This window comes from Wyeomyia smithii, chromosome 1 (genome assembly GCF_029784165.1).
Source record: "Wyeomyia smithii strain HCP4-BCI-WySm-NY-G18 chromosome 1, ASM2978416v1, whole genome shotgun sequence".
Classification (NCBI taxonomy): Eukaryota; Metazoa; Arthropoda; class Insecta; order Diptera; family Culicidae; genus Wyeomyia; species Wyeomyia smithii.
Window position 1 is genome coordinate 38,209,560 of NC_073694.1, and position 12,235 is coordinate 38,221,794.

General features: G+C 38.6%; 1 protein-coding gene across 3 annotated transcripts in view; it reads right to left on the bottom strand.

Moving 5' to 3' along the window:
• Nucleotides 1–12,235, bottom strand: part of LOC129718979 (dopamine D2-like receptor) — a 117,482-nt gene that overhangs the window by 17,737 nt on the left and 87,510 nt on the right. For all 3 annotated transcript variants that reach the window (XM_055670270.1, XM_055670271.1, XM_055670269.1), the window contains 2 exons: nucleotides 7,758–8,174; nucleotides 7,285–7,703 (listed from right to left, as the gene is read on the bottom strand). In XM_055670270.1, coding sequence (XP_055526245.1) covers nucleotides 7,285–7,703; nucleotides 7,758–8,174 — 836 coding nt within the window. The remainder of the gene's footprint in view (nucleotides 1–7,284; nucleotides 7,704–7,757; nucleotides 8,175–12,235) is intronic.

Consider the following 12,235-nt stretch of genomic DNA (forward strand, 5'->3'; position numbering starts at 1 on the left):
AGCAACATATTTATGTATTGAAAACGCAATTCATAATTAAAATACAAAAAATAATACTTTAAAGCTCACACCTTTGACAACTTTTCAATAACAACGAATGAATATCATCTACACGTCTGAAGAACATCTAGCTGTGCTAAACTATGGATAGACAAAACACCTGAAGTGAATTTTAATAACATCTTCGTTCGGATAGTCACAGTATTTTGCGTCTGCTGATGCAGTTTCCGCGATAGTTTTTTTTTGACACCAGCGCCCAACGTTGATTACTGGTACCATCCGAACGATGATTTTATTGAAAATTTGGCCAAAGTGTTATGTTTGTTAGACTGTGGTAGATCTATGTAGATCTGGCAAGCCTGGTTCCCATACAAATGAAACATAAATTCACAAAAAACGTGTAGGGGTAAGCGGGGTAAGGCCGCCTCCTAAGTAGTTTTGTTTATAGAAAAAAAAGTTGCGACTGCAATTTCATTCTTTCTTTGAAAAGAGGTTCCTTCTTCTATTTAATACCTCATCCAAAAATATAAGAACTGAAAAAAAATTGTTTATTTCCAGCTTTTTTTCCAATTTTAAAAATGCATTGAAAATTTGCAGATCTTTTTCATGCGGGGTAAGCCCGCCCACCAACGGGGTAAGATCGCCCACCATTTGTTGAGGATAATAAATATTTTAAGGCCCAAAACGGTTGGTCTAACGGTACGGTGGCTTTGGCAAATTTAAAAATGGTATTTTTTTCTTTAAAAAAATTATACACTGTAAAAATTCATTTTCTAATTTTTAACTTTTTTAAATGTCAAAGTTCAAATAAATGTTTGAGTTACTTTTTGTGGTTTTCATAATAAATGGATTTTTCATAATTGGAGTTTTCAAGATATTGAACGTAAAATATACCTGCCTTTAACCTTAAAGTAAATACTCAATAAACCTGTCAGTATGATTTTTTCGAGTAATAATAATAATTATAAATTTTTTTATACATTTTTTTAAGGTTTTTTGAAGAATAATATTACTATCTGAAACTTTACCAGCGACTCTATACTAGTCAAACAAAATGGATTTTCAAACAAAAACATATTTTGAAATAAGTTTTTAATAGTTTTATTTTAATTTTTTTATCTTTCCTTTATAATTTTCTTTTTACAGTGTATACTTTTTTTGGAAGGACAGAACTACAAGACAGATTCAGGCAACCGATCAAACGCATATATAATATTTTATCTTTCCTTTATAATTTTTTTACAGTGTATACTTTTTTTGGAAGGACAGAACTACAAGACAGATTCAGGCAACCGATTAAACGCATATATTTACAAACAAAACAATAGTTTTTTAGACAGAAAAACCTCCAGTCCCGTAGCCGCAAAACAATAGCACTTTGACCGGTTGCTAGCTGAAAGGTTGTTTTTGATTATTTCTGTGATCGTTCGCGCACTATCAAAGTAGAAAAGGGTCCAAAATGTCATGAAATTATATTGTAACGTGTCTATTACAGAAATTTTTCAATTATTTTATAACTTGGCAGTGAAACTATGGTGGGTGGTCTTTCCCCACTGGGCGGTCTTTCCCTGTTTACCCCTACCTTCCATGAGTTAGCCTGTGATGCATTCAGCCTCATGTAATACTGTTTGACGTAGAATTACGTCTTGTGGCAACATACATACGGGTCATTCTATACGAAGTGACCACGAAAAAGCACAAACTTGGACACAACCATCACAGATTTTGCTCAAAGTTGGGAGAATTATTCATCTACTGTCACTTTGGAAAAATCCCAAATTTGGTGTCGATTGGAATACCCCCCGCTCTGTGAGAACCCTCTGTTTATTGCAATGTGACGCATTTTTTGTTCAAAATCTCTTTTTTTCTTTTTCTTACAATTTATAGACATACGATGTCCGAAAAATACTGATAGCTGATTTTTGTAGAAAATAAACCAAGGAATCCAGAAAAAATATAAGCTTTGACCGGAAGTGTTGCCAGATAATTTTTTTTTGTATTTGAAAACTAAATTTACATATTTCGGCAAATGCAGCCATTTTTATTGTAAATTTGATAATTTCATCGTGTTCCTTGGAAAATTTCACATAAGAAACAACTATCATCCCGAGGTAATATGAGCCAATCTCTAGAGCTATCATTTTTACGAAAAAAGTTGTATACTTCGTAATTAATATTTTCACAATTAATAGACGTAAGACACCCGGAAAATAGTGACAGGTGAGTTTTAAAGAAAATAAACCAAGGAATCCAGGAAAAATATTATTTTTGACCGGAAGTGTTGCCAGATAGATTATTTTTGTATTTTAAAATTAAATTTGCATTTTTCGGCAAATGCAGCTAATTTTATTCCAAATTTGATGGTTTCGTCGTATTTTTTGGAAAATTTTAGGTAAGAAACACTTATCACCCCGTTGTAATATGAGCCAATCTCGAGATTTAGCATTTTTACGAAAATAGTTCTGAATTTCGAAATTAAGTTTTCGTAAAAATGTTATATCTCAAGATTGGCTCATATTACCACAGAGTGGTAAGTGATTCTTACGTAAAATTTTCTGAGAAACACGATGAAACCATCAAATGTTTAATACAATTAGCTGCATTGGCCGAAAAAAGCAAATTTAACTTTAAAATACAAAAACATTCTATCTGGCAACACTTCCGGACAAAAACAATATTTTTTCTGGATTCCTTGGTTTATTTTCCTCAAAATTCACCTATCACTATTTTTCGGGTGTCTTTAATTATAAAATAAAATAATTACGAAATTTACAACTTTTTTCGTAAAAATGTTAAATCTCGAGATTTGCTCATATTACCTCGGGATGATAGTTGTTTCTTATGTGAAATTTTCCAAGGAACACGATGAAATTATCAAATTGAAAATAAGAATGGCTGCATTTGCCGAAAAATGTAAATTCAGTTTTCAAATACAAAAATAATTTATCTGGCAACACTTCCGGTCAAAACTTATATTTTTTCTGGATTCCTTGGTTTATTTTCTTCAAAAATCATCTATCAGTGTTTTTCGGACATCTTACGTCTATGAATTGTAAGAAAAAGGCAAAAGAGATTTTTGACAAAAATTGTGCAACTTTGCAATAAAGAGGGGGTCCTGGAGAGCGGGGGGTATTCCAATCGATACCAAAATTGGGATTTTTCCAAAGAGACAGCAGATGAATAATTCCCCCAACTTTGAACAAAATCTGTGATGGTCGTGTCCAAGTGGCATGTACACTTCGTATGGAATGACCATATAGAAGAACAAATTGAAAAACCGAAAATATCAAGAGCGTCACGGAAATTGTTTTCTCTCCAATGTTATCATCAGATATCCTTCATTCTTAAAGCAATCGATTGGAAAACTAGCTGTGCGTCCACTTTAATGCGGAATATTCTGATATGAACTATTGTACTATTGAAAATGTGGAGCCTTGTTGAACGCATGTATCGACCAATCAGAGCTGAAACGAGGCCTTCTTCCGCAACACAGCCGACGTTAAAGTAAACAAATGATTTAACTCTATGATCGATTTGTTGTTGCTGTTTTGTTCGCTTTAGTTCACAAAGACACGTCTACCGGAATTTAACTCTCAGTAGTCACGTATAAAAGCTAGCATGCAGAAACGTAGTCTTCATTATATAATCGATTAACTGTGCACTCTTACTGGAAACTGGCTCGGTCCACAGACGACAGAGCATCAGCTGATTGTAGGACAGCATGGCTGAGCAGGTGACTCATTTGATCGCTGCGTTTCAAAGAAGGCCCGTCGGTGGACCGCAGTACTACCTGTAGAACATGTTCGGAAATGTTAGTAATTTTGCCCAGACCAGTTGTCGGATTTGCTTTCAGCCATTTGGCCACAATGGTCAAGAAACCAAGGAGGAAATTTGGGTCTAGAGCTCTATAGCAACATTTTAGAGAAGAACTTCTACAAAGTTGTTACATATGATAAAGCGCTTATTGAAAAATTATCAAAAATTAGGGTGACCAACATTTTTAATGCAAAAATGTATCTAACTTTTTATCTTTATAGATAGAAGAAAAATTTGTTCTACAATGTTATAGCTCCATTAATTTTAAGTAACTTTGTAAAAAAACTTTTTCTTTGTCTTTGAAAACAACCGATTTATATTGAAAAAACACATTTTACGCTCTAACTTTTTTATTTCAAGATTATTTTTTTAAATTTGAGTAAATTTAATTTAAAAACAAGACGAAAATTTCAATAATTTTATACATTATGCATATAAATGTACCCAGATTTATTTTTTGGTATTTTTTCCAATAACTAGACATAATTACCTTTAATTTGACCAAAAAGATCGAAAATCGATCAACTGGTTCGAAAGTTATGATTTTTTTTAAATAAAATACATTTAATATAGCCGTTTTTTATGGTCACCCTATTTCGGAGCTAGTTCCCTTAACAACCCAACGAAATAATACGGGTTTGATTATTTTCAACATAGGTGCATCCCTGCGATTTTGAGCACAATTGAAGTACTTTGCGTGACCAACTCCGAAATAGGGTGACCATAAAAACGATTGTGTTCAATATATTTAATTTAAAAAAAAAAATCATAACTTTTGAACCTGTTGATCGATTTTCAATCTTTTTGAATCAAATTAAAGGTAATTATTCCTAGTTATGAGAAAGACTACCAATTAATAAATCTGGGTGTTTTTATATGCATAATGTATAAAATTATTGAAATTTTCGTCTTGTTTTAAAATTAAAAATTGAATTTACTCAAATTTAAAAAATAACCTATTTTTAAAACTTCCTTCATTCATAAAGTCAAGTATGCCCTTCAAAATGAGACCAAGAGATATTTTTTATGTTTGCCCCAAAAAGGATGACATACAAATGAAAAACGCATATTTTTTAATGAAAAATTCTAATATCTTTGAGTAAAATTGAGATATTTACAAATTGTTTCTCTTAAAAAGCTTTAAAAGTCGTTCAAGGACAGTTTTGAGATGAAACTTGAAATAAAAAAGTTAGAGCGTAAAATGTGTTTTTCCAATATAAATCGGTTGTTTTCAAAGATAGAGAAAAACTTTTATTACAAAGTTACTTAAAATTAATGGAGCTATAACATTGTAGAATAATTTTTTTTTCTATCTACAAAGATAAAAATGTTAGATACTTGATTGCATCCAAAATGTTGGTCATCCTAATTTTTGATAATTTTTCAATAAGCGCTTTATCATATGTAACAACTTTTAGAAAAAAGTTTTTCTCTAAAATGTTTCTATAGAGCTCTAGACCCAAATTTCCCCCTGAATTTGGTTTCTGGACCATTGTGAACTAGTAATAACTTTAACGGGTTTATCGGCTTATTTCAGCTTTATTTCACCTTTTGAGATTAAGTTACCGAAACTGTCGAGGTGACCAACATTTTCAATGCAAGAATGTATTTGTTACCGAAACTGTCGAAACAAATCGTTTTTGCTTGTATATACGGACTGATTAAGCCGATAAATCCGTTAAACTAATCGTTTTCAGTCGTCATATAAACAAACTAGTGATGTCTGTCTGTCTGTCTGTCTGTCCGAAAAACCAGCTGAAAATGACCGAATGCCATCCAATATGGGTATTTCCGTAATTAGGATGATGCACTATAAAGCACACGTTCAATGTAAGTGACGATTTCATAAGAGATGAATTCACAGTGTTACTTCTGTTGGTCTGCTGTACCATAACCTACAATTTTGTCTGCAGTTGGTTTTGTCATGATGAATACTCTCCAAAACATTTTTTTCTACAACCATTTCAGATTGGTTTTTGTTCTTAGAATTTTTTATTTCAGTGATAAAACTGTTTAAATATGTAAATACAAGCAATTCGCGTACGAATGTTGATACTGTGCACAACAAAAAAAAACCAATTCAACGCATCACACAATCTGTTGACTCTGAACACTGTTATCGAGGTATATGCGTGCTGGTGAACCACTCTCTTCTCGTTTTTCAAGCACGAACTTCACATTCGATTTAGTGAAAGCACACTTTCAGCAAAGATTTTTTTTTTTATTCTCGCTTATTTTTCCGTCGGTCTAGTTCCGCCACTGTTGTGGCCAATCACCGACGCCCAGGGAGGCGACTCCACACCCAGGACCCTAACTCACGACCCGTTTATTAACGGACCGGCGCCAACGGCTTTACTTCCTCATGCGATGGAAGGCATGATCCCAGAGATTTTTCGCCTCAAAAAAATCTCCCGGTGTCGGCTAGGATTGAATCTAGACCAGTTGGGTTGGTTATGAGTGGATCACGCCACCTCACAACCATTGACACCTATGTCGGCGGTGGGATTCGAACCCAGGCATCGAGCGTGGTTGGCGGAGACGTTACCAACCACACTTGGCCCCCGCTCTTCAGCAAAGATTATCAGATGTGATACTTGTGAACATTTATATCATCATCAGATGTGATACTTGATACTGTGATGTGATATCAGATTATCAGATGTGATACTTGTGAACATTTATCGCTAAGCCCACCTGGTGCAATTTGCACACCGCGTTAAAAATACCTCGGAACGCGATTAGCAAACATAAAACGAAAACGCACTCCTTATCATTTATTATATTTTTTTAACCGTCCATCGTAGAATAAAAGGTAGGTATATAAACATTCTGGAGAATATTTACCGCATTTTGAAATAATTATAGTCTGTTACAGTTCTCTACAACGACTATCATGGCGAGCTGATGGTAAATAGAACAAAAATCCAATTTAAATTTGGATGGCAATCAAAACACGCCTTGATGAATAAAAGCCTGATTTCACCTCAAAAGATGTGGAAATTCTCTGAAATGAATAAAAACTATCATGTTCAAAATTATTGACAGCCATTCCTTATCCGCTAGAACTCTTACTTGTAAGTTGTCGCAATTCATTCTTGTTTATTCATTTCAGAAACTGAATAACCCTCAAACGGATCGAGCAGTACATGATGTTGTATACGAGTGAGTTTTAGGTTCCCATCCAAATTTTGAATGGTTCGTACCTATTACTCAAATGGGAGATGAAGCATGTGCACACTCATTGGGAGCGTATAAACTCTTGCGTATGAAAACGTGCCACGAATTTTTCTCACCGATGCCGATGTGCTCGGAATGATAATCAACATTTGGCAGCAGATGCGAACACAGGAAAAATCTATGACAGCGAACATGGAGAATGGCGAATATTGATTTGACTGTTTATAACACAACGGTGTTACGATAAGGTCCACCTTTGTCCATTAAGTTCTGACGCGTCTGTCAACTTACCTTCATAAAATCACGCAGTAACCGAAATCTTGATGCTCGCTTGACAGCTGTTAGGGAGGAGGACGAGGAAGCACCACCAGGAGCCGAGTGCTGGATTACATTGTTGGCATAGCAATAGTTATTGTTATTACTGGTTTTGCCACTGATACCGGCCGCCGTGGTGGATCTTTCGCTGGAGTATAGATTTCCCGCCCACGAACAACCGTCAGTAACGAATTTGCCAGAGGAGACGTTGACACGCTTTGCATGACCTGCTGCTCGACTACCGGAACCAACAGATGGCGCATTTGGTGCCGATGTCTTCAGATAGCAGGCGTTTTCTGCTCTGGATGATATTGATTTTTTCCCGATTGCTGTGCTGATGGTGCTGTCAACTATGAGACCACTAGGAGTTTCCTTCAAAGCGCTGTTTATCGGCACTGTAAAATAGATTTCAAGTTTCAAGAGAGTTGCTTATTTGTATACAAACTTACGTTTTTGGTTCTGGTGCGCTGTATGAGAAATTTCCCGTCGCAGCCCACGCCAAAGTTTCGACACGATCATGCAGTAGGCGAAACCCATCGTTAGGAGTGGAAACACTAGCAGGCCAGCGTCTAGGAAAAGCACGTACACTCGCTCATAGGTTCGATCTGGCCACATCTCTCGACACTTCATCGATATGCTGCTGCCGGTTGGACCGCTATTGAGTGCATTCCGTTGAACTGGTTGCAGCCGCTGAACGTAACAGAGGGGCGAGTTTACCAGGAAACTTAACAGCCATACCATGGCGATCATTCGGTAGGCGTGGAACTGGGTTTGCCACCGGCGGGACGACAGTGGGCGGCAGATGGCGAAGTAACGCTCCAACGAGATTGCAACCAGGGTCCACACGGCCACCGACACCGAGACGGCTGGGGGAAAATGTGAAATTAAATTTTTGCTTGACTGTTCGTTTCAAATTATGCACTGCTGAAATGTTCCCAGCATACAGTAGGTTATATTCACAAATTAAAATAATTTCAAATTGCTGGAAATGGAGCTTTGTACACGAAATCTCACTACGCGTAGAACTGTAAACTATGCTTAAGACAAACATTTGTTGTGCAAGACTTGACATAACATGGCACGAGTTTCCACGTTGCAAAACGTTTCGTGTTATTCTTAAAAGCTTCTCGGATGTAAGCAACGGTGATAATTGGAAACCGCACATCCACGAACCGCTGCTGGCGCTAGTTGACTCTGTCGACTCTCAGTTGGGTTTATTAATTAATTAATAGCAGTATCAAGCAAGTAAAATCAATGTTTTTATCACGACTAGTCAAACTCAAATAATCAAACAGTTTCATACATATGAAACGTGCTGCAGATTGAGAGTAACGTAATTGTTACTTTTTGTTTAACGTGCAAACATAAAAAGGCGTAGGAAGTAATTGCCACGTTGTCCAACACGCATGATTGCGACGGTGCAATTATCTTTTAAGTGTTTGACCATCAGCTTCTATTTATTTGAAACAATAACTTAAAAGCGTATTATCCAAAACAATAACCTAAAAGCGTATCAGTGATTAGTTTTATGTTTTTAAAACATTAAGAATTTCGACAAATCATAGGTTGGTTTATATTGCAAACTGGCTGGCCCGCTCACTATCATCATGTCGCTTCGCACACGCGCAAAACAAGGACATATGTAGAAGACATGCTCAGCAGTCTCTTCCACGCATCCACGCTTTCGGAGCACAGGGCCACCAGTTTCCTGGAGTGTATCCAGTCTTCGACCTTGCGTATACAGTGCGCGGCCAACTCGACCTCCTCGATCGACGTCGTAGACTTCTAGCCTTATGTCGTCTGCAAAGCCGACGATCACAACTCCTACAGGGAACTTGAGGTTCAACACCCCGTCATACATGACATTCCACAACACCGGTCCCAGGATAGAACCTTGCGTAACTCCTGCGGTAATTGGGACATTCTAACCCTCCTCCGTGTTGTAAACAAACACTCGGTTCTGGAAGTAATTTTGCAGAATCTTGTACAGCGACACCGGTACATGGATGCTTCTGAGCGCAAGCGCTATGGAGTCCCAGCTGGCGCTATTGAACGCATTCTTCACGTCAAGCATGTCGATTGCGCAATAGCGTATGCCCCTTCTCTTGCGCTGGAGTGCTTCCTCCGCCGTCTTGGTGACGGAGAGGCTGGCATCCAGCGTGGACTCGCCCTCCCGGAAACCGAACTGGTTACTTGACACACCGTTTACACCCTCCGTGTACCTCACCAGTCTGTTGAGGATAATCCTCTCGAGCGCCTTGCACGCAGTGTTCAGCAGGCGAATAGGCCTGTATGGCCTGGCGGTTTCCCAGCTTTTGGCAGTAGGACCAAACTCTGCCGCCTCGACCTCTCCGCGAAGAGGCAGTCATCCAGGTTCCTCTGCATGACTGCCCGAAACAACCCGGGGGCCGTTTTTATCGCCAGTATGATTGCCAGGTTAGGGATTCCATCCGGTCCCGGTGTCTTGCTCACTTTTAGGGAGTTGGCGATCACGATGAGCTCTTCATTCGTAACCCTAACCTCTCCCTTAATCTCGACACGGCTGTCGTCGCTCACGGATTGGATGTTTGGCAGGTTGGCCGAACAAATAAGGCCTAGAATCGCCGGATAGTGCTCTTAAAGGACAAAAAGGTTAGAACGGAAAATGATCCCAAATTGAGCTCAGAACCGTTGAGTAGTGTGCATACTTTCCAGTTTATCACGATAACTGTTAATACCTAGCGATTTGGACCACACTGACTCACCATACCTCAGTATGGACGACACCACGTTGGCAAGAAGTTTCCGCTTGCTGCCGTACACCACAGAGCAATTCGACATCGTTCGAGATGGTACTGCAATAGGCGTTGAGGCCCTCTTACAGACATAGTTGACGTGGCCTTCAACGTAACTTTAACCCCAAGAGTTTCAAAGATTGCTTTGAGCTAATGCAAGTTTTTCTCCGACTCTGACCACCGTCTGTTGCTCTGATTAACGGTTATTTACAATCGTGACCTCTATTTTATGGTGCGATAACTTCAATTTCCTGGAGTTCATCCAGTCCCCGACCTTGTGATTTTGGCCGTCAACTCGACCTTTCCGACCGACTCTCCTTTGACCTCTAGCGTTATGTCGTCCGCAAAAACGACGATCACAACTCCTCAAGGAACTTTATCTTCAACACTCTGTCATACACCGAGCCCAGGATGGAATCTTGCGGTGGACCAGTTTCTGACGCTTCCGGGAAGAGGCAGTTATCCAGGAGCATGACTACTTGGAACTGCCCTGAGTCACTTTGATGACCGTATTGATGACCAGGTTCAGGATTCCATCCTATTCTGGTGCCTTGCTTAACTTTATGGAGTTGGAGATCACGATGAGTTCCTCATTCGTATCCTTTGCTTCCTCCTCAGCCTCAGCACAACTGCTCGTCGCTCTCGAATTGGATGTCTGTCAGTTTTCCGACCGTCTTCACGTCAGACGTGAGGCTGTACAGCCGGAACACTGTGGAAACTAACTAAATCAACACTCGAGCGGAGCCATTTGCCCCTCCCGAGCTCTATTTTGATTGCCTCTTCAACCACCCCGGAATCGAAATGCGTTGTCTTTTGCCCGCGGACGGTTGAATATCTATCCGTTGCTTGACGTCTCTTGTCTATAGACCACAGTCTACATTATAGCAAACCGACTGAATATCGCTATTGGTGTAGCCATCGGGTACCTTTCAGTTCGTGAGCAGTCCTGGGCTGGAGAATGTCACGTCGATGATCGACTCCGCACTATTTTTGCTTAATGTATTTTTGGTCCTAATCTAGATAGTTGAGCTTTGCCAAAGCTTCCAACGTGATCTGACCCCAATGGTTCATACAGCGACTCCGCCACTCAATAGGCCCAAGCGTTGAAGTCATCTAATGGGCTCGTCAACTCCATGGTTATAGGGTCGACCATCTGAACTAGTCTCTCAATCAACCAATGTAACGGAGTGTAACAACCGCAGTCGAACACACCGTTCACCTTGGCAATCGCGTTCGGTTGAGGTTGACATAACCTCATGAACCGGGAGCCTGCTTGTTGTTCATATGGCCGCCACACTGCACTTATTCGTAGCCTGGTTATCGTTCCGGAAGGGATGTGGTAGGGGTACGTTGCAATGGCCGGCAACGACGCAGAGGCTGCTTGGTAAGCTCATAATTGCCGAAAACTCTGGTGTCATTTTTGGCTTCTGTAATATTCTGAAAATTTTATGTTCTTGAACGGAAAAATTGTTCGAAATATGTGTTTTACTTCTCTGATCTGATTTCTTGTACTCTAAAATCCTAACATGTCAGTTAACATGCCAGTTTTGGTTCCGTTTGCTCTATTAATTCTGGTGTTATGCAGAAATTTTTTTTGTTTGCATGTGGGGTCACCCTTTCACTGCACGTAAGATGGTCCCCATATAAAGGAGCGGCCAAAATTACCAAAATGCGAATTTCATATTCAGGATGTTTTGAGCACATCATTTTGTAGTTTTTGATCTATATTTTCATAATTTCTCAATGAAATCTTGATACATAGCACGGTTCATGTTGAAAACGCCTCCAAAGTTACCTTTCTCAAAAATTTGGGAAAAGAGTTTTTCTGAATGTGTTGGAATATATGAAATCTTACCAAAGCTGTTATGCTATGTTAGCATACAATTAAAAGCTTATTATATTAGCTTCAAAAAAACTGAAAGAGTAATTGATTTTATCCCAACAGAGTCTGCTGCAGGCTACATAGAAAATATGCGATTTTCTTAAAATTTTGACCTTTGAAAACATTAAATGTAAGCACAATTCCTGATAGTGTGCCTGAAAGCCCAGCTTGTGCTCTTCAAGAATCAATGTTGAAAGTTTGCGGAAAATTTGCGTTTTTGTAGAAAAAGATGAATAAAAGTTTTTCACTTTTCATGTAAATTTTGAATTGT